Source organism: Pan paniscus, chromosome 10, assembly GCF_029289425.2.
Source record: "Pan paniscus chromosome 10, NHGRI_mPanPan1-v2.0_pri, whole genome shotgun sequence".
Lineage (NCBI taxonomy): Eukaryota > Metazoa > Chordata > Mammalia > Primates > Hominidae > Pan > Pan paniscus.
This window is the reverse complement of record NC_073259.2, coordinates 15,513,071-15,536,539: the sequence shown is the minus strand read 5'-3', so window position 1 is coordinate 15,536,539 and position 23,469 is coordinate 15,513,071. Positions and strand designations below refer to the sequence as shown.

Here is a 23,469-nt window from a genome sequence, read left to right as displayed (position 1 = left end):
AAGATGTGGCTGAGTTGATGCAATCTCACGAGGAAACTTGAACAGATGAGGAGCTGCTTCCTATGGATGAGCAAATAAAATGGTTTCTTGAGACAAACATTACTCCTGGTGAACACGCTGTGAACATTGTTGAAATAAGAACAAAGGATTTCAAATACTGCATAAACTTAGTTTTTAAAGCAGTAGCAGGATTTGAGAGGATTGACTCCAATTTTGAAAGAAGTTTACTATGGGTAAAATGCTATTTAACATGATTTCATGCTACAGATAAAAATTTCATAAAAGGAAGAATGAATTGATGCCACAAACTTCACTGTTGTCTTTTTTTTTTTTTTTTTTTTTTTCGGAATCTCACTCTGTCACCAGACTGGAGTGTAGTGGCGTGATCTCGGCTCACTGCAACCTCTGCCTCCCAAGTAGCTGGGATTACATGTGTGCACCACCATGCCCAGCTAATTTTTGTATTTTTAGTAGAGACAGGATTTCACCATGTTGGCCAGGATGGTCTCCAACTCCTGACCTCGTGATCCACCCACCTCAGCCTCCCAAAGTGCTGGGATTACAGGGCGTGAGCCACTGCGCCCAGCCCACTGTTGTCTTATTTTAAAAATAGCCGAATCTGCATCTACCCCATCCTTCAGCAACCACCACTCTGATCAGTCAGCATCCATCAACGTCAAGGCACGACCCTCTACCAGCTAAAAGGTTTCCACTCATTAAAGACTCAGGTAATCGTTAGCATTTTTAGCAATACAGTATTGTATTTTTAAATTAAAGTATGTGCATTTGTAGACATAGTGCTGTTGTGTACTCAACAGGCAACAGTTTAGGGCAAATATAACTTGTATATGTATTAGGAAACCAAATAATTAGTGTGACTTACTTTATTGCAATAATTGCTTTATTGTGGTGGTCTGGAACTGAGTCTACAATACTTCTGAGGTATGCTTGTAACTTAGTTGTAATTTGAAACACAGAGGAGTCGAATTTTGCTAAGTTCACTTAGATAATATGTAGAAGATTAAGTATTTGGAATGAAGTGTTCTGATTTGTGCTACTAACATTTGTGTTATTTTGATTCCATGTGTAAGATGCTTTAGATACGAATACCAGGAAAAAAATCTTTGTAGGCACAGTTTGATTGGCTTGCATTTTTAAATTGTATTGTTGCCATGCACTAAAATACTATCCTTCTAAATTTATGTGTGCCATAGTGATGTATGAACATATGCTTTTCCATTTTTGGGAGACGAAACAAAAGCCAAAGTTATGGCTAATTTTTGGATAGTGTTCTGAATTATTAGTTCCTATTTGGTTTCTCTAAATAAACAGTTAAAAATAAGAAAATAATAACACATTCACTCCAAATCCAAGATCTCTAGACATTTGAAGTAGCAAGTAACATTTGAGGTGTTTCTGTTATTTTTCCTAAGCCCTCCAAATCTGCTTGTTTATTGATAGTCTAGAAAAAAGATAAAGATTCAAGTGTCTTTAAGTGTTGGTGCACAAAGCTTTAAGAGTAACACCCACTTATTGAGTATGTATTACATGCTTGGTATTCTGATCAGTACTTTATATAGTCATGTTAAATGAGGTTTACAATTACCTTATGAGCAAGGTCAAAATATTAAACCCATTTCATAGATGAGGAAATAGAGTTTTAAAGACACTAAATTACTTATCCAAAGCCATACAGAGAGTAAGTTCTGAAGTAGTGATATTTCTCTAACTGTATTAAAGACTACCTCTACAAGAATTATGTCATGGTGCTTGTAAAAACCCACGTCTCTGTGTGTCCTCAGCCTTCCCACTGAGTAACGTCAGCATTTGTGTTTGAACATCTCCATGTTTTAACCAACATCTCAGTTGAGATGCTTGAGAATCATGTTTATAAATTGTATTCACTAGTTAAAGAAGGGAAGCTGTGGGAAAGAAATGCAATTTTTGCCTATTATCCTGTGAAACGGTGCCTTTCCATGTATTCTATAAATACTTGCTGAGTTATTCAGCAAGAAGCAAGCATAGAGCTGTTAGGAAAAGACCTAAATAAAGCATTTTAACTTGTCCTTCTGTGTAGTAGCCTCTGGGCCTTGTTGAGAAGCATTTATTCATTTTACAAACCCCATGAGCTTTCTTACAAACTTTCTTTTCCTTCTTTTGCACAAAAAATTACTGCTGTTGAGTCTAACCAGAAATGAACTTGGAATAGTAATTGTATTTGTGTAATGTCTCTCTGTTTCCTGTAAGCCAGGATCTGGGGTTGGCGATGGTAATACAATAGTAAATGGAAAAGTCACAGTGCCTGTTTTTGTAAAGTTTCTGGTATAGTTAACACTACAAAGTTTTATTTTAAGTTGTAGAACTGTGAGGTATAAATGGAGGATGTATTATTCCTATTTCAAGTATGAGAAAATGGAAGTTAAAAAATCTATGTGACTTGTTCATGATTGTACTTTAAGTGACATTATCTAAATTATTCTACCGATTCCAAGTTTAGTATTCTTTTTGTTAGGTCACGCTATCTTTCAAACTTAGATATTCTGCACACATTTTAAGCTTTGATATTTTGCCCAACTTAATTAAGCACTAATCTATATTGTCCTGATTTTAATTTTATATGTGTATATATGAAGATGCAGTAAATCATATTATATTCAGGTAATTAGAAATTAGACAAGAAGAAAGAAAATTAAGGGAAAGTAGAATGATTGAGAAGCAAGTGATCAATTTACATGTTGGGTTCTGGATATTCAAAGAAGGGAGTAGGTAAGTGATTCTGGTAGTGAAGATAATACTAAAAATGACATCAAAGGAAGAAAGGAAGAAATAACCAATTTATGGCTATTGATTTCTTCATTCAGAACTTGTATTGGGCAATAAAGCCCTTATCTGTGATATCCTGCCCCTTTCCTTGCATTAAGGTAGCTGGTCCACCTTGGCCATGCCAGCTTTCCTCTCACACATTAAATAATGTTTGTTCTCACAGAAGGTAGAGTGCCTTTTCTGATTATGAAAATAGGCACAATTCATATTTCCTTTTCCATCTTCAGGAAGCCCAAACCTGTGAATGGGAAAGGTGGAATAAATTCCTTCAAAAACTAAGGAAACAATCAACAATCAAACTCTGTGTATAGTATTTTGATGCACAAAATGGAGACTGGGGAAAACAGGAAAAAAAAAAAGTTTCTCATTGTTGAGTAGCTCCCAACCTGCTTGGTAGTACAAGGTATGTATATCTGAAAAGCTCAGTAGCAGTTTTATGTAGCATAAGATTAAGGAGCAAGGGAACACTAGTACAATAGGAGCCCCAAAGAAGAGATTGAGATAGCTCTGAAATAATGGGAAAAGGCTTTATCTACAAGATCAGACTTTAGTTTGGTATTGATGGAAGCGCAGGATTTAGATGAACAGGACAAAGAGCTGCAATGGATGGGACAGGAGACAGGAGATGGACAGGACAAGTATCTGCAATGGATGGGAATAGGTTCATGGAAAAGTGAGTTGATTCAATATTTTTGAGCTGAGGATTTATGTTACAGGATAGATGATCTAAGACAGCATGCTGTATTGTAATGGCTGTTAACTTATCTTTATTCTCTTCTAGACCGTTTATCACGAGAGGACAAGGAATATGTATTTATTAGTTTATTTGGCATATATCTACATAACTATGTGACAAAGTTGTTCTATGGGCTGAGGATAGACTGGTACAGAAAGGCAAGAAAGCCAAGGGCTTTCCTGTTGGGGAACTTCCATTTCAGTGGGGTGATGCCAGTAAGAAGCCCACAAATAGACAAGAAAATTTCTGACAGTGGTAAAGTTACAAAGAAACAAAACAGTGGTAGACTGTGTGGATGTGGGCTGAAGGGAAGCTAATTTAGTTTGGGTAATTAGACTTAGCCTCATTGAAGAAGTGATGTTTAAATAGAGACTTGATTCACAAGAAGGAAACAGTCATGGAGTTGTGGAGGCAGAGCATTCTAGGAGAAGAAAATAGCAAATGCAAAAGTCTTGAGATAAAAAAACGAGTTTGATTTGTTGGAAGAATAAAAAAAACCCCACTAATTTGTCTGCAATATTGTGAATGAGGCAGCAAGTAATAGGAGATAAAGCCCATGGTCTGTGAAGAGTTGCAGCTGTAGTATCCTGAGATCCTACCTATAGTAAATACTTCCTAAATATTTATTAAATAATTAATGGTGTAAGTAATGATCGTATTGTACAAGATTTGGTTATCCGTTTACATTTTAATTGGAGAGAGACTGCAGTTTTGATATATAGGATGGACAAAAGATGTTGAGACTGGACATTGGAAAACCACATACGAAGTGACAAAAGTTCACAACCTGGTGCTAACAGCCCATTTGCCTGCATCATGTGTAGAAGGATAGAACTTCACTAATGGACATTGGAATTATCTTGTGAACCCCAATGTATCTAATTCTTGGAGACTTGAAGGATAGAAGAGTAGGCAAAATGCCACCGAAAAGTCAAAAGACTCTCAAGTTTACAACTTTCAACTGTAACAAAATAAGGATGAAATTTTGTTTTAAAAATATATGGAGAGGGCCAGGTGCGGTGGCTTATGCCTGTAATGCCAGCACTTTGGGAGGCTGAGGCAGGCGGATCATGAGGTTAGGAGATGGAGACCATTCTGGCCAAGATGCTGAAACCCCATCTCTACTAAAAATACAAAAATTAGCTGGTGTGGTGGCGCGTGCCTGTAATCCCAGCTGCTCAGGAGGCTGAGGCATGAGACTCACTTGAACCCAGGAGGTGGAGGTTGCATTGAGCCAAGATCGCACCACTGCACTCCAGCCTGGTGATAGAGCGAGACTCCGTCTCTCTCTCTCTCTCTATATATATATACATATATATGCAGAGGATCAGAGCAATTTAAACACACACACACACACACACACACACACACACACACACACACACTGTTCCATGGTAAAGATTAATATAGAAATGAATGGGAATAATATCAGGTATAAAAATGGGTTGTGGCTTAGATAAAGAGTTTAAGAATGGGAGAGGGGAAGGTAGAATTGTCTTATGACCAGTGCTCTCTTGTTTGAAGTAGGGAGTAAGTGACTCAGCTGCTGATTATATAACCCATAGTAGGTTATAGAGACACATTTCAATTATTAAGTGACTTGGACTGAGATGAAAGCGGATCTCAAGAATAAGTTTCTAGTATTACTTTCTATTCTGAGTGTCGGGGACTTACATATTTTTTTAGAGAACTGAGCCATCTCCCACTTACAGACCTCATTAGAGTTCTGGTGGGATAATCTGACCCAATGAATTAAACCAGTCTTGGCTTTGATGTATTCCTATTGTAAACATAAATAAACACAATGGTCAGAATCCCTCCACAGCTGTTGATAATGACATAAAGACAAAGCTTTATGATAAGACCCTGGACAAAAAAAAAAGTTGGATTACATGTCTATATCAATGTATTTTATTTGATATTTGAATCTGTGCCAATTTCACTTGTCTTAGAACTTAAAAAAGCTTGTAGGATGCAGGTAAAATTGTACACAAAATAGCTGATATTCTAATGTTCCTATGTGTTTATAACATATATTTATATCTTCAATCAATTGAGGATTATACTCTCAGACTACCAAACATGACTCAAAGGAATAAATGTAAACAGAGAAAGAAAACACAAAGAAATACATTATTGGTGAGCTTTATATTCCTTAGGTTTAAAACTCTACATGGTTTGGTTTTATTGCTTAGCTTGCCTATAGTTCCCTATAGAAGTATTAATTTGTTTTAGTTGAGTAAAGGAGTACATAATGTCTTTCTCAAAGGCATTTATTAATAACATACATCTACCTTTCCTGGTTTACTTTTCTCTAGTTAGCAATAATCACTACCTACTATACTGTATAGTATGTCATTTGTTTGGCTTCTTGGCTGTTGCTTCAACTAAAATCTATGCTCCTTGAGCTTAAGGATTATTTTTTCTGTTTTATTAACTGCATAGGTCCAAGTCCTGGAATAGTTTCAGCACATATTTGTTGAATTAATGAAGGAATAGATAAATCAAGCAATATATGAGTAGGAAAATTAAATGGAGGACAAATGTTTATATACTCTCACACCTCCCAGAATAACAAGTGAGAATGCATTGTTGGCAAATAGGAAGTGACTTGAGGTTCTTGACAGATATGAAAGATCAGAATGGCATTCCACAGGAGATATTGTGTGACAGTCACATTTGACTGCTTATTTCTAAAAGCTTAAGCCACTAGTAACCTTTCTCTTACTCCTCCTAATCTTTTCTTTAGAATATATCAACATTATATACTTCCCTACAGAACCTGACAGATAAATTCTACTTGAAATTCAACTATACCTTTCTATTTTCTCAAAAAAATTGCATGACCACTTTTAGTTATAAATCTTTAAACTGGCACCAGCCTAGAGTAATACAAATTCAGGATATACATATATGTCTTCAATTAATCTTTTTGTAATAGAGCTGAGATTTTAGGAAATTCTCTTATTTTGTTGGAGTGGAAAGAAAAGCTAATTAATTTAACTGGATATCTCCTGTATGAGTCTGAGCCCACAAAAACAGTAAGTGGGCAGTGCAGCAAGTTAGAACAACACAGGACACAAATGATCAAGAACATCACTGGGCTGACTCTTCATGTGTGACCCACTATGTACCTGAGCTGTCAGGAAGGGACAAGTCAATTTGACAGATCAACTCTAGCAATGTTGTAGAATATTATGACTGGATTGAATATTTGGGTTCTGTAATTCTTACTAGGTTTCATAAAGTTCTTAGATTAGTACAAACTGAAAGATGTTAAGAAAAATGTAAAAAACAAAAAAGGCCAAATGTTACATTTGAGAGTTTTCTCCTTTGCCTCCAAAATATTTGACATAAGAATCTTCTTACCAGAATGTTCTGGTTGTCAGTCTTCAGGAGAGTAGCCTTCATGTCAGTGCAGTACTGCTCACTCTCTTTCCATGTCAAGTTGTGTTTGAAGAACCCATAGCAGCTATCTCCATAATATCTCCAGTTGGCATCACAGGGGCTGCGTTTATAGTCACCTGGAGAAACCAAGCACAGGAATGTTGTTGTTGTTTTTAAATTGGAATTACATTTTCCCTACATTCCATGTATTCTGCAGATCCCAAGACTCCCTTCAGTTACCATCAGAGAAATGCTCCAGGGGTTGGAGAAATGAAGACGTTAAAAAAACAATACCTACTAAAAGTGCCCTTCTGTGTTTTTTTTTGTTTGTTTTTTGTTTTTGTTGTTGTTGTTTTTGACTGAGTCTCACTCTGTGGCTCTGGCTGGAGTGCAGTGGCACGATCTTGGCTCACTGCAACCTTCACCTCCCAGGTTTAAGTGATTCTCCTGCCTCACCCTCCCGAGTAGCTGGGATTACAGGCACCCACCACCCTGTCTGGCTAATTTTTTTTGTATTTTTAGTAGAGACAGGGTTTCACCATGTTGTCCTGGCTGGTCTCGAACTCCTAACCTCAGAGGATCCACCCGTGTCGGCCTCCAAAAATGCTGGGATTACAGGCGTGAGCCACCACACCCAGCCGCCCTTTTGTTCTGATTGTTTTATTACATATTGGCAGAAGTGATTTGCTAATTGTTGCAGAGTTCCTGAGAGATTTTCATTCTCAACTTGTAGGTAATTTTGCTGCATGACAGCTAGATGTAAAAAATAAATAATAACATTTTGTAATCAGAATTATAGGAATGATGCAAATATTTTTTGTTGAATTTTCATTTCATTAAAATTGCCAATAGGCCGGGTGTGGTGGCTCATGCCTGTAATCCCAGCACTTTGGGACGCTGAGGCGGGCGGATCATGAGGTAAGGAGATGGAGACCATCCTGGCTAATACGGTAAAACCCCATCTCTACTAAAAATACAAAAAATTAGCCGGGCGTGGTGGCAGGCGCCTGTAGTCCCCGCTACTCGGGAGGCTGAGGCAGGAGAATGGCGTGAACCTGGGAGGCGGAACTTACAGTGAGCCGAGATGGCGCCACTGCACTCCAGCCTGGGCGACAGAGCAAGACTCCATCTCAAAAAAAAAAAAAAAATTGCCAATGTATGAAGAGTTTACTAGATACACGTGATTAAATCAGTGTTGAAAAGAGTGAAGGGGCTATAAAGAACAAATTTAAAAATACACAAAACTGACACCTGAGGGTTAATAAGTGAACTGTTTGAAGGAGACAATCACAAATAAAAAAGATCCCTAGATCAATAACATGCCCAAAGTGGTTGTTGACATTTTCTTGAATACAAGATTCTCAGCTGAGTTCAGAGAGGTGAAGGAACTCATTTTCTGTTCCTTGTGTGATGCCAAACTATTCATTTATTTTAAAATGCATACTAATTTCTTGTTATGGTTAAAGTACTTGTGATAAGACTGGGCAAGGTGACTCATGCCTATAATCCCAGAACTTTGAGAGGCCGAGGCTGGCACATCACTTGAGGCCAGGAGTTCGAGACCAGCCTGGCCAACGTGGCGAAACTTTGTCTCTACTAAAAATACACAACTTAGCCAGCCGTGGTGGTGCACACCTGTAATGCCAGCTACTCGGGAGGCTAAGGCATGAGAATCTCTCAGACCTGGGAGGTAGAGGTTGCAGTGAGCCAAAATAGCACCTCTGCACTCCAGCCTGGGTGAAAGAGCGGAACTTTGTTTCAAATAAATAAATAAATAAATAAATAGATAAAGTACTTGTGATAATTAGGTAAATAACGAAGAAATAAAAGATGATAAATGAAAGATTCTAAAATATCTCATGAAAAATCAACAAATATACAAACAAGCAATAGCGACGCAGACTACAATGTGCCATTGGAGGACTGTGAGATTTCCTGGAGGAAAAAAGCACAATATTTTAGTAAACAAAGTGGGATGATGCAAATTTTAGGTAGAGAGAATAGAATGAGAAAGATTTCAGACAGGGGAACATAGGATTTACATATGAAATTGAAAAACTCCATTTTGGCTGATTCTTAGGATATGCAAGATAGGAAGAGGGACAAAATAGTTTTTAAAAATAGTTTGGATCCACACTGAGGAGTTCTTAAAAGCCAGTAGTAAATTCTTAAAAATACTTTTAATTAATAAAAAACTTAGCTATTTTGATCACAAGGAAAGGTCAGTGTTCTCCTTTATTGAGAGTATCTTGGCAGCTATGTATAGGACAATTGGATAGTGACAAACAGACAAATAGTGACCATTGAGAAGCTTAGTGGGATATGCCATGACCCTTCGGTATTGCCTTCCTCCAATCAAATCTTTGGCAGAGTCAACACTTACACCAAATCCCCAGAGCCACCAGCCCGACAACCATCCCCATGCACAGGATCAGCAGAATCAAAGCCATCACACACTACCAGGAGGAGGAAGCAGGGCCAATTGTAGGCATATAATAAAAACATCAAGGAGCAGGCAGTATGGGTTAGCTATGGGGAAGGCTCACCCCTGCCCCTGCCCCTGCCTTCTCAGGGTCCTCCAAGTAATAGAAAGAGCTTTGCTGGCAGTTCTCACCTGTGTTCTCCTGATGATCATCAACAATAGGCATGGCCCACCCCCATACCACACATCCATTCTCATCCCCAATGGACTTTACCTCTCCAAGCTAAAATATTACTCTCTGTTAAGGCCTGATGTGTTTGCATTTTTTGTTTCGTTTTGTTTTATGCCCACCCATCCTATAACTACTTTAATAAACAGCAACTGGAGAATCACACACACACATTTAACTTTATGAAATGAGCTTTTAAGTTATTTTAGCTTGCATTGAAAGTAGTTATAAGAACAGCCATACAAAGCTAGCTGATGTGTTTATTGTAGGAATATTGGGGAGGATATTGTCTATTTTGCCATTAGAGTAGCTCTTATATAGCTTTATGGAAGTATTTTTTTGTTGTTGTTAAACCCCCATGAGCAGTAAAGCTTCCCTTTTTCCAATTAAGTAGTAGTCTTTTACTTTATAAATGACCTGATTTCTTTTTTTTCTCTAATTAGCAGAATGTTAGACTTCTCAATATAGTAACTATGTGGGTTGTAGTGGCAGATATTTTGTTTACTAACACGCCTTTTGGCATAGCTTGTACATATTTTTTTTTCTCCCTGCTATCTCCTTCACTCTGAATTCTTTGTCAATTCACTTAAAATGATCTTCCATTCTAAAATTTCTTTCTCTACACTCTTCAAATTATTTTGAGAATGAGGTGAAGAATAAACAAACAAACAAAAAAGACAGTACCTGATTTTGGAAACAAAAACTTAGTATGATTCAAATATTTTTACCAAAAACCAATTCTTAATAATAAAAAACTCACTTCCAAGAAATGCTGAATTATTTAAAAGTACTACAAATTAAAAAAAATTAAAATCCCAAACCCATTTTTGTCACTGAGTTTTTTATCTCAGTTAAAATATTCAGTGGTTCCCAGTCGTAAGCTGGGTAAATCCAGTCACTTACCATTCACCTACCACAGCTTCTGTTCTTGTAACTTTTGTTTTAGCCAAAAGGGACTCTTAACCCTTCCTTCACTAATTCTTAGGCTATGTGAACTTTCTTTTTTAACATTTAAAACATCTTCCCCACTCAACTACACACCAGCCCACGTTCTTGTCCCTCTTCCTTGCTTCACTCTTTTCCATAACGCTGATCACTATCCAACACACATGGAGTTACCTTTGATAATAAAATTTTTGTCCTTTAACCCCAGAAGAAAATGTCCCATGGCTCTAAAATAGTGACTGACATGCAGTTAAAGCAGGTTCTTGAGTAATATCCTTTTGTGTAAGGTTGTTTTGTTATAACGATGTTGAGAAAAAAAATTGCTTCCCAGCTGGGGCCACTGTGTGGAGTTTGCACGGTCTCCCCGTGTTTGCATGGGTTTTTCCTGGGTCCTCCAGTTTCCTCCCACGTCCCAAAATGTGAACGTTAGGTGAATTGGCGTGTCTACATGGTCCCAGTGTGAGTGAGTGCGGGTGTGTGTGTGTGCCCTGCGATGGGATGGTGGCCTCTTCATAGTCGGTGGCCTCTTCATAGTCAGTGCCCTCCTTGGCCCTGAGCTGCCTGAATGGTCTCTGGCCACCTGAGACACGGAGCTGAAATAAGTATGTGGGAAAATGAATGAATGAATGAATACAAATTATTGTAAAATAAGAATTTGTAAAATAGCCAATAATTATACAAATGCAGGTAAATAAGCAATGCAGTTCGAAAGCGCTCAGTGAGCCCGCCCTATTCCTGATTGTGTATTGTTGAACTGCATGGTTTAGAAGGTGCTTCTGTCAATTTTTACTTTGCAAACATCTATTCCTTGATTTTACCTACTACTATGACCACCGACACCCACTGATTTACTAAAAATTGGGTATATAATTATCTTGTTTTCATTCATCTTTTCTGAATGTACGTAATAGGTGTAGTTCACATTTGTTTTAATGTTTACTCTTAGAAGTGTTCTGAGTCTTTATTTACAAGGTAGGTGATGTTGTTGTGACCGGAAATATGCTGGTTGGTTTGGTTCTACCTTGTTTCTACGCAGCTTCTAAGAATCTATTGATGATGTTAAGTGAGGATTTCCTGTGTTACCCAATACGTATTTGTTGAATGAATGAATGCATATATGTATGATGGGCATTATCATCCTGATTTTGATCATGGGAAGAGAAGTTTAAGAAATTTGGGGGACTTTTTAAATCATGGTATTTCTTGTAAAAAGTGGTACCTAGTAGCATCTACCCACTTTGTAAATTCTTTCTACTACATTTTGATGTCTTTCATAGACTCTATTATCTATGTGTATAGCTGAAGAATGAGTAAAAGATACTAAGATAACAATGACAAGGAGTACATGCAGTAAGAATTGAAATTAGTGGAATGTATAACATTGTAGATAAGACTGATTAATATACAGGGATGGCCTGTGGATGTGTAAAAGAGAAGGGCAATAAGATGTTGACTACTGTGGGTGTTATGACTGCAGACAGAAACAAAAGAAGTATTTTGTAATTGGTCATAGCTTTTCACAGACTTCTTACCACCTTTAAGCTAAAGCCTCAGGTGCTTCTATTAGTGATATTCAGTCCTCTCTCTCAGCCCTCTTCATTACAATTGTTGGTTCGCCTTTGACTTACCAGGCTTTCACACAAATACTAAATGCTATTTAATTTGTAAAGGGGTAAGATTTCCTGTCATAGAAAAGTATAGTTAATATTTTCTCCTTCATTTACAGAAAGCTTAAACATGTGGATTTCAAAGTGGAATGAGCTTTATTAAAAGTTAATACACCAAACAACTAATAACTATCAGACCAAAATTATGGCAGAACATTTGTGACAAACAGTAGTGAAAATGAAGGGAAAAATGTGTCAGACTGCAGTCCTATCACAAAGTTTATCAGGCATTTGCACACCAAACATGTAAGTAAAAATTAAATAAGAATGAATGATAATCAGTTGGATTAATTAAGATTTGCATTGATATTTGAAGGAAAGGTAAATATTGCCTAAGAAGAAAAAGAAGAAGGCAATGTTTATCAGGCAGGGCAAACATCTTAATAAAAACTGGGAGTTTGAATAAGTATACTTCTTGTAAAAAGCAGTACCAGGCACCGGGCATGGTGGCTAACTCCTGTAATCCCAATACTTTTGGAGGCTAAGGTGGGAGGATTGCTTGAGCCCCGGAGCTTGAGATCACCTTGTGCAACATGGTGAAACCCATGGTTTAAAAAATTAGCTGGGTGTGGTGGCGCACGCCTGTAGTTCCACTGCGTGGGAGGCTGAGGTGGCAGGATCACCTGAGCCGAAGAGGCAGAGGTTGCAATGAGCTGAGATCGTGGATCTTGCCACTGCAGTCCAGCCTGGGTGACAGAGCCAGACCCTGTCTCAAAAACAAAACAATAACAACAACAAAAATGTACTATCATCTAATCTGCTCAGTGCGATTATGGGAAATAGTGCGATTGATTGAGGGAAAGTGGTCTGATCAAGTATATTTGAATTGAGGATTCGTAGTATGTTAAGTATATTTGCCATTGCACTTTCCTTTAAAATTACTACAAAATTTCATGGCAAGGGCAATTAATTAATCATTTATTTGAACATATGTGATACAGAAGTGGGGCAGAGAAGTGCTGGATAGAGAAAGGCGGATCCCTGGCGAGGGCTCCACCCCCGGGCCTTTGCCCACCGACCTAGATGAGGACAGGCACTCCTGCCTTCATGCCCAGATGTTGCATTTCCCAAGACCATCCTGGCCCGCATGTCCCCATCCTGTGCCTATAAAACCCCCAAGACCCTAGCAGGCAGACACATAAGTGGCTGGACATTGAGAGTAGTCATCAATGGAACAAGACACAAGTGGCTGGACGTCAAGAGCATATTGGCAGGCCACCAACTGGTGAAACAAGGCAGAGTTTGGCCGGGACAATCAGAGGAGAGCCTGGGCCACTGAGTGGCCAGACTCCAGGGGAAAACCATCACCCTTTTGGCTCCACCATCCGCTGAGAGCTACTTCCTTTCACTAAAACCTTGCACTCATTCTCCAAGCCCACGTGTGATCTGATTCTTCCAGTACACCAAGGTAAGAACCCTGGGATGCAGAAAGCCTCTGTCCTTGCTATAAGGTAGGGGTCTAATTGAGCTGACTAACACAAGCCACCCATGGACGGCTAAACTAAAAGAGCACCCTGTAACACACGCCCACTGGGGCTTCAGATACAAACATTTACTCCTAGACACTGCTGTGGGGCCGGAGCCCCATAGCCTGCCCCTCCCCTAGAGGTCTGAGTAGCGGGGCACTGAAGAAGCGAGCCATACCTCCATTGCACACTCTGCTAGGGGGACAAGAGAACTTTTCCCATTTCATATGTTTATTGATCACTGTGGAAGTCCCAGGCATGTTTCTATTTTCTGGGGACTAATCGTTAATGAATCATACAAGCAATGAGCTTGTATTATAGTAAAGGGTGGGGAGCACAGATAGTAAAGAAACATAGAAAGCAAAGATCAACATAATTTTACATCAAAAGCAAAGATCAACATAATTTTACATCATGAAAAGTGCTACAAATGAAGAAAAGTGATATAATCGAGTTCTTCCAGACAGGCTGGAGGCAGACCCTGGTTGTGCTCATGAGAATTGGTTTGTTTAAGCTTCACTGTCAGTGCTTGGGCAATGTCCCAGCTTTCTTCCTTTTTTTAAGATAATCCAGAATAATCCAAACTTACTTCCACTATGACAGCTGCCATTTATTGCTCTTTCTATATGCTTTTATCAGTTACATTTGTGGTAGGCATTAAACTTATGACAAATTTACTGCTAAGAAAAATAAAGCACAGAGGCTCAGTAACTTGCCAAAAGCCACAGGGCAAGTAAGTGTTGATCCAGGATTTGAATCAATCAGCCTGTCTTCACAGTGCTTCATTTTAATTCGGACATTTTATTATCCTGGTCAGGCATACTCACCTAATTGGGTGACTATATTAATACATTTAAAAATAAATTCCATCCTATATCCATCCTCTGTCTCCTCCTTGTGGCCATTTATTTTTCTTCTGCTTTTAGTTTATTTTTGTTTCCCTTATGCCTTTGATAACTCTGGCTTTCATCTTCATTTTTCCCTATTTCTTTTTTTGTAAATAATTCTGAATTAATTGTCATTCTGGCCATTCTCTGGGTACTATCCAATTTAGGCCCCACTTTAAAAGTGTCCTCTGAAATAGGCATAAGATGTGAGAATGGAAAGACTGTTAAAGAACAGAGTGAGAATGAATCCTCCTATCATGTTAACTCATCAGTTCTTTTAAGGTATTCTCAATCAACAATACTTCCATAATGAATAACTGTGTTTCCATATTTTCCAAGGTGAACAATATTTTCTGATATGTTTAATTCATGTGAGAGCAGCAAGAAAAGTCAAAGGTGATTCCAAGTTTTTGGCGGAGGAACCGTAGGTATGGAATATTCATTTATCGAGATGGAGAAACTCATTGGGAAGAGTCACTCATTTTTTGATGTGTTAAGTTAAAAAATCCTATACTATATCAAAGTCAATATGCCAAGAATCCAGTCAGATATGTGGTTCTGGAGATCAAGCAATGGTATGGAAATATAATTTTGGACATTATCAATGTATGGCTATTAAGTGATGAAGTTACAAGAGATTAATTCCCATTCTGGCCATTCTATGGGTACTATCCAATTTAGTTCATCCCAGGATGAATTAAAAAAAAAAAACAAGAGGACCAAGAACTGAATTCTGGGACACAACAACATTTTAAATTAATTTAAGGAGGAATCCAAATCTGAGGGAGGACTGGGTTGTGAGTTAAGCAAAAGAAAAACGAAGAGAACGGTGTCCTAGGGAACACTGTATTTTAGAAAAGAAAGTATGTTATGAAAAGGGAATAATCAGTTTTTTTTTTTGAATGCTTATCTGGTGCGTGAGATGAATTCTGAGAACTAGCCATTAGATGTGTTCATATGGAGGTTAATGGTGACTTTGACAGGAGTGTCTTCATAGACATAGTGAAGGAAAAAGCCTAATTAACATAAAGGAAAAGTAGGATGAAACAGTAAGCACAGAGAGACTTTTGAACCTTTTTGTCGTTAAGAAAATTGGAGAAATGTTAAGAAGAAATATAATAAAATTAGAATCGTGTGTATGGGGGCATGGTAAACAAAAGATGGCTTTTGCTTGTTTTTAACATAGGAAATATTATACCATATTGGGAGATGAAGGTGAGTGAACAAGTGGAGATTAAAAGAAATTGATAGTGCCAGAGCGAACAAAAGAAAGAAAATTACAAGCTTGAAATCCCTATTGGCCGGCGCAGTGGCTTACACCTGTAATCCCAGCACTTTGGGAGGCCGAGGCGGGTGGATCACGAGGTTAGGAGATCGAGACCATCCTGGCTAACACGGTGAAACCCCATCTCTACTAAAAATAAAAAAAAATTAGCCAGGCGTGGTGGCGGGCGCCTGTAGTCCCAGCTACTCGAGAGGCTGAGGCAGAAGAATGGCGTGAACCCGGGAGGCGGAGATTGCAGTGAGCCGAGATTGCGCCACTGCACTCCAGCCTGGGCGACAGAGCGAGACTCCGTCTCAAAAAAAAAAAAAAGAAAGAAATCCCTAAGGAGGTAGGTGGATGGATTTTAATATACAGATGGAGATTGAGCATAGATTACGTTACGGGATCTTTGGGATGTTGATTTTCTGTTCAGAAACCTTTGTGGCTGTGGCGTCTTTGCCCGAGTTCTTGTCCTGCGTCTATGGTTGCTAGATTGTATGTTAATATTATACTTAGCTCTGTAAGAAACTGCCACACTGTCTTCCAAAGTGGCTATGCCTTTTTACCTCTCACCAGCGGTGAATGAATGCTCCTGTTGCTCCACATCCTTGCTAGCATTGGATGTTGTGAGTATTTTGGATTTTAGTCATTCAAATAGTATACAGTGGTTTCTCATTGTTGTTTGAATTTGCAATTCCCTCCTAAGGTATGACATTGAGCATCTGCAACACTGAACTTAGCTCTCCAAACAAGGCTCAGCCTTGTCTGCATTCCTTTCCCTACCCTCACTTCCCCTTCTACTTGGAATGTTATTTGTAGCATTTGTTTGTCTCCTGTAACCCTGCCAATCCTTCCCAGCCCTCAAAGCCTTCACTGACAGCATCGGGCAGCTCACTCATTCCTGCTGCCATAGTAATTTGTGCATAACTTTTCTTGAGATTTATCACATCCTGTTATTATATGCTGTTTCTTCTACTGACATTGGTTGCTACTCCCATTTCTCAACCTCCTGGCTTCAAGCAATCCTCCCACCTTGGCCTTCCAAAATGCTGGGATTACAGGTGTAACTAACTGCACCTGGCCTTGCTACTCCCGTTTCTAAATAAAATTTCAATCTGAGTAAAAACTAAAGCCAATTTCTTCCCAAAATGGTGGGGGGCACTGGACACAATCTCGAAGACCATTAGCACAATCAGTAGCACCAGACAATGAGTCAGCAGAGTCAGTAAAGCCTCAGGCCACGAGTTAGAAGACACTTCACAGATTAAAGGAAATCAACAGAGGAGTAAGAAATAACCAGGGAGGGCCTCCTGGAGATTTCGTGTTTGACTCCCTTTCCCTCTCTATCTCTAAAGAGAAACTGCAGAGGGCATTTTAGACTGAGGGATCAGTAGGAGCAAGAGTAAGGAAGCTACCTGGTTTACAGAGGCTGTCTACTGCCTGCAGCATCAGGCCTTTGAAATACACTTATGTCTTTCCACCAGCAGCCCCAGCCTTCCCCTCCACTTGCATCTTCCCTCATCCATCTCTGCAGATGATACATACTCCCACATATCATTCATCATTTCTTAAATATATCAGCTCACACCCTCATATTATTTTACATTTCTTCAGAATCTTTCCTAACCTAGAATGCCCTTTCCCCTTTCTCCTTTAATCATGCCTTTCTTATAAAGTAGGTTCAGATGACCTTCTCTGTCAGCATCATCTGTAATGACATACCTTCCACCCTACTGCCAGTGGTTCTTACCTCTTCTGCAGAGAGTATCATCAGTTTGAATCATTTAGATCTTGGCTAACATGGGAATCTTTACCATTGTGTGGATCAAATACCCAGATCTTGATAAGAAAAATAAAAATGCTATTGTCACATAAATGGCTGTGTTTAATCATCTGTGGGCCTTAGAGTATGTTTTCTTCAGGACAAGGTAGGCCGTTGTGCTTCACAAGAGCTTGCGAGTTATTTGAGAAGAATCAAAACATGTTGCCAGTCTAGCAGAAAAGCATTTCAACTTCACCACAGATCGCCACAGCCGGGTACAAACGGAAGTCCCGCCCCTTCCAGGTTGTAGGGGCGGGAGCTGCCGGATGAGCTGCTGCGGCCCTCGGGGCGCGGGACCACACTGTCTCCGCAGCCTGCACCCTCGCGGCCCGGTAAACTTGACAGTTTCTTATAGAGGTAAGTATAGTATTAACATACAATCTAGGAACCATAGAAAGTGGAAAACCTGTACACACTGCTGAGACCAGCTCGGTTGGGGAGACCCTAACCCAGAGGTGCTAGAGGAATTAAAGACACACACAGAAATATAGAGGTGTGAAGTGGGAAATGAGGGGTCTCACAGCCTTTACAGCCGAGAGCCCCCAACAGAGATTTACCCACGTATTTATTAGCAGCAAGCCAGTCATTAGCATTGTTTCTGTAGATATTAGATTAACTAAAAGTATCCCTTATGGGAAACAAAGGGATGGGCCGAATTAAAGAAATAGGTTGGGCTAGTTAACTGCAGCGGGAACATGCCCTTAAGGCATAAATTGCTCATGGTATTGCTTGTGGCTTAAGAATGTCTTTAAGTGGTTTTCCACCCTGGGCGGGCCAGGTGCTCCTTGCCCTCATTCCCGTAAACCCACCACCTTCCAGCATGGGTGTTAGGGCCATCATGAACATGTCACAGTGCTGCAGAGGTTTTGTTTATGGCCAGTTTTGGGGCCAGTTTATGGCCGGATTTTGGGGGGCTTGCTCCCAACACACACAAAAACTGGCACACACATTTTCACAGGAGCTTTATTCATAATTGCCAAACATTAGAAGTAATTATGATGTCTTTCAAAAGATGAGTGGATAAACAAACTGTGGTACATTCATACAATGGAGTATCATTCGACAATAAAATGAAATGTCAAACTATGAAAAACATGGAGGAATCTTAAATGCATATTACTACATGAAAGAAGCCAGTTTGAAAAGCTATCATATTATCCTAGCTATATGACATTCGAGAAAAGCCAAGAGAAAGAAAACAAAGAGATCAGTTGTGACCAATGATTCAGGGGAAGAGGAAGATTGATAGGAAGGGGGAAGATTGATTAGTAGGTAGGGCACAGGGGATTTTAGTCTGCAAAAATGTACACCCATGTACATAAGCAGGGCTCTGAATTTTTTAAACTTTTCAAATTTTGTGGCAGGGCCTATTGAATGGGTTGGGGGAGACCTTCCTGATTGATACCTACTAATGTATATACAAATTTGAGACAGATATTTTGAGGGAGAGTGGAATTCAGGTACAACATACCTATTACCCCAGAAAGGTGTCAAGTGGATGTAAAAAAAAAAAAAAAAAGAGGTGTGTGAGGTAAAAAATTAAATTCTAAATGAGGACATGGAGGTTCTTGTGGAAAGTTTTTTCTTGTGTGTATATATATATATATATATATATACACACACACACACACACACACACACACACACACACTATGTTTTCTTTATCCACTTGTTCATCAATGAAATGAACATTTAGGTTGTTTTCATATTTTGGCTATTGTGAACATGGGAGGAAATGAGATATTTGTAAGACTAACTCAAACATTGCATTAAATGGTCCATATTTAATATAAAGAAATCAAGATAATTAATATATACGTCTGGCTTTTCAGATAATGGATGTAAGCCCTGTCCTGAAAGGTGGCAATGGAGCAAAAGACCAGTAATATAAAATAATTCAGGAATCCATAACATGGCAAGACAGCAAGGATAAAAATTTTTAGAGGATCTCTAAAATTTCTACCTTACTCAATATAGAGAATAAGGAATTGGTAAATATGCAGGTCTCCTGTCTTTTGTTAAAATTTACAGAGGTGAGGTGAGAAGGTAAGGATAAGTTAAAAAAATTATTGAGTACCTAATAATAAAATACTATGCTCTCAGGCGAGTCTATAAATGATCACATTTAATTCTTCCTTTGTGTGCAAACAACAGCCTTACAAGTCTGGTAATATCGTTCCTAATTTTTAGATATGAAACCTAGGCTTTAGAGGATAAGAAACTTGATTTAGATCACACAGCCTGGTTTTGTATATTGAATAGGATAACAAAAAGAGACAGAGGAAATATATACTTCCTCATTTAAATACTTATTTTTGTCTTTCATTATTGAATTCCAAATCTAACACATCATTCTGGAAAAGAGAATCTAGGGAAATAATAGTGTACAAGAAGAAGAAAATAAAATATAAACCAAAAAAGAGAATAATTTTAAAAATACATCGTATCTTGAATTTATAATTGTTCTAAGGTGGATACATTGTTATTGTATAAAGTTAAGGTTTACACAACAACTCACCTGCCTTCTGACAATTCTGACAATCAAATGCAATACTTTGGAAAGTTTTAGGAGAGCACGTTTCATTAGGGAATCAAATTTTCAGTCTAGGTAAATGAAAAGTATGCTGAAAGAAGAGAATGTACGACTGACTGATCCTGGGAAGAAGCTTTAAAAAGTAAACACTTAATGAGATTTTTATTTATATTGGATTTAATAGAGTTTGGAGGCAGAGGAAAAGGCAGGATAAGAAAACAACTTCCTAACTTGTGCATTTTTTTTCAATGTCCATCCACAGCACAGAAGCCATGGTGGTGTCATGGAATATTGTCAATTTCGGTTACATTTCATCATGGTCAAGTCAACTCCAGAAGGCAGCATCGTGGACGATTTGGCTTATGTTCTGCTTTTGTCTTCTACAGAACCTTGTGTCTCACTGTTGTCTCCTTCCTGGCTGGGGTTATCACATGGCACATCCAACTGTGAGTGTGGGAAGATGGCATAATCCTCTGACTGTGTCAGATTCTTAGGAAATTGTGACTGTTATAAGATGGCACAATCTCTTCCCTGATGTGTGTCAAGTTCTTAGAAAATTGTGGTGAGCTATTCCTTTTTCTTTTGGCAGGTTTTTGTCTTGGTGTTTACCAAGTGATCCGAGATAGAGAGAGGGAAAGAGGAGAGAGAGAGAGGGAGAGAAGGAGAGGGGGGGGGAGAGAGAGAGAGAAAGAGAGACAGAGAGAGACAGCGAGATGGGGAAAAAGAGAAAGGGAGAGAGAGGAGACAGGGAGAGAGGGACAGAAAGAAACGGAAGGAAAGAAGGAAGGAGGAAGGGAGGGAGGGAGGGAGGGAAGGCAGGCAGGCAGGCAGGCAGTTTTATTGCATGATCTGTGCCGTTAACCACAATGATTTGCTTCCATGGAATGAATTTCCTATTTAGCCCTCTGATTACCTAGAGGTTACCTCATACAGATGATCTATAATGAAAGTGATTGGAATACAGTAAGCTTATTTTTTTTGCCAGGATTATAATACCTGGTATGATACTAGTTTACATCTCTTACAAACTACCTAAGACTAAATTTATAAGTTCTGGTCTATTATTAAGTGAGGTCTATGCAATTTCAAATACTGGGAAAATGCATGTACTGAAATATGCATTACTAGAAAATTAAAAATTACTCATTTGAAAAAATGAGTTGGAATTCCTGTGAGAATTCTTATAACCAGCATGCCCTTATATCCCTTAGGAGACATTTTTTGGTAATTTCCGTTCCTTTTATGATTAAAAATGTAGTTTTTTTTTGTCTACTGTATTAGTCTGTTCTCATGCTGCTTAGAAAGACATACCCGAGACTGGGTAATTTATAAAGGAAAGAGGTTTAATTGACTCACAGTTCCACATGGCTGGGGAGGCCTCACAATCATGGTGGAAGGCAAAGGAGAAGCAAAGTCATGTCTTGCATGGTGGCAGGGGAACTCTCCTTTATAAAACCATCAGATCTCATGAGACTTATTCACTATCATGAGAACAGCACAGAAAAAACTCGCCCCCATGATTCTATTACCTCTCACCAGGTCCTTCCCATGACACGTGGAGATTCTGGGAGCTATAATTCAAGATGAGATTTGGGTGGGGACACAGCCAAACCATATCAGCTATGCGAATCTATACTTTTCTCTTTTTAAATTTTTTATTTACTTTAAGTCCTGGGATACATGTGCAGAACCTGCAGGTTTGTTACATAGGTATACATGTGCCATGGTGGTTTGCTGCACCTATCAACCTGTCATCTAGGTTTTAAGCCCCGCATGCATTAGGTATTTGTCCTAATGCTCTCCCTCCCCTTGCCCCTCATCCCCTCAACGGGCCCCAGTGTGTGATGTTCCCCTCCCTGTGTCCATGTATTCTCATTGTTCAACTCCCACTTATGAGTGAGAATATGCAGTGTTTGGTTTTCAGTTCCTGTGTTAGTTTGCTGAGAATGATAGTTTCCAGCTTCGTCCATGTCCCTGCAAAGGACATGAACTTATTCTTTTTTATGGCTGCGTAGTATTCCATGGTGTATATGTGCCACATTTTCTTTACCCAGTCTACCATTGATGGACATTTGGATTGGTTCCAAAGTTTTGCTATTGTAAATAGTGCTGCAATAATTTTCTCTTAAAGTCTGCTTTCTCTTCTAGCAAAAGAACCAGAGGAAAAGCTATACTTATACTTCACCAGCCTCCAAAATTCCCAAAGTTAAGACACAGACTTAAGGACTGCCATAAGCTACATTTCTGTCAACTGAATTATAATCCTATTGTCTTCTAACAGGAATATAGGAAATAAATAAAGATAAATGTTAATTCTGTAACATAGTCATGTAAACATAGCCTGACAACATATACAACTTTCTTTTGCTCCTATGATAAATTCAAATGTGCAATATACCACAAATGGGGGCCTAGATCTGAGGAATCAAGCTTTCATAGAGCAATAAAAGCATTTATTTTGTTCATTTCTAACTAACAACCTAAAATATAAAGTTCTTAGAAACAAATAGTTTAAATTAATAAAATGAATATACCACATTTTATTTTTATTCTATTCACATGTCAGTGGACATTGAGGTTGCTTTCGTGTGTTGGCTATTGTGTACAGTGCTGCAATAAACATAGGAGTTCAGGCATCTCTTTGAAATTGCAATTTCAATTTCTTTGGATATATACCCAGTCATGGGATTGCTAGGTCATATGGTACATGCCATGGAATATTATTTAGCCTTAAAAAAGAAAGAAATCCTGCCATTGCAGCAACATGAATAAATACGGAGGATGTTATGCTAAGTGAAACAAGCCAGATACAGAAGGACAAATGCTACATGATACCATTTATATGAGGAACTTCAAATAACCAAACTCATAGAAGCAGATAGTAGAATGGTGGTTGCCAGGGGTTACAGGAGAGGGAAATGAGGAGGTATTAGCCAAAGGGTAGAAAGTTCAGTTACACAAGATGAATAAGTCCTAGAGATCTACTGTACAGCATAGTGCCTATAGACAACAATACTATATTGTATATTTAGAATTTTCTAAGAGTGTAAATCTTACGTTGTGTTTTTATCACACAAAAATAATAACAATAAATAAAGAGGATGGGAGGACTTTTCAAGATAATGCCTATGTTTATGGTATACATTGTGGTGATGGTTTATTCATGTGTGTATACTTATCTACAAATATTAAGTTGCATATATTACGTATGTACAGCTTTTACATGTCAATTATACCCAATAAAGTGGTTTTTAAAGAAGAAATGTTTATGAATGAGGCAGGCAAGTA

The 23,469-nt window shown here is 38.6% G+C and overlaps 3 protein-coding genes across 6 annotated transcripts in view; 1 reads left to right on the top strand and 2 right to left on the bottom strand.

The window, feature by feature from the left end:
* CLEC9A (C-type lectin domain containing 9A) overlaps positions 1–17,871 on the bottom strand; it is a 35,190-nt gene extending 17,319 nt beyond the window's left edge. For all 3 annotated transcript variants that reach the window (XM_055095378.1, XM_034935341.2, XM_055095379.3), the window contains exons 1-2: positions 17,577–17,871; positions 6,929–7,083 (exon numbers count right to left, since the gene is read on the bottom strand). The gene's annotated coding sequence lies outside the window, so the exon portion shown is untranslated. The remainder of the gene's footprint in view (positions 1–6,928; positions 7,084–17,576) is intronic.
* Positions 2,917–20,232, bottom strand: LOC103783469 (C-type lectin domain family 1 member B-like). The gene is given in 6 exon segments (XM_055095465.1): positions 2,917–3,061; positions 5,234–5,261; positions 5,264–5,339; positions 6,929–7,141; positions 17,868–17,996; positions 20,167–20,232. Coding segments are annotated over 6 exon segments (657 nt in total).
* Positions 17,922–23,469, top strand: part of CLEC1B (C-type lectin domain family 1 member B) — a 37,994-nt gene continuing 32,446 nt past the window's right edge. Inside the window, exons 1-2 of one of the 2 annotated variants that reach the window (XM_055095377.2) lie at positions 17,922–18,005; positions 20,444–20,627. The gene's annotated coding sequence lies outside the window, so the exon portion shown is untranslated. Of the gene's footprint in view, positions 18,006–20,443; positions 20,628–23,469 lie in introns of those variants that run through there. The other variant, XM_008954996.5, reaches the window with a different exon arrangement.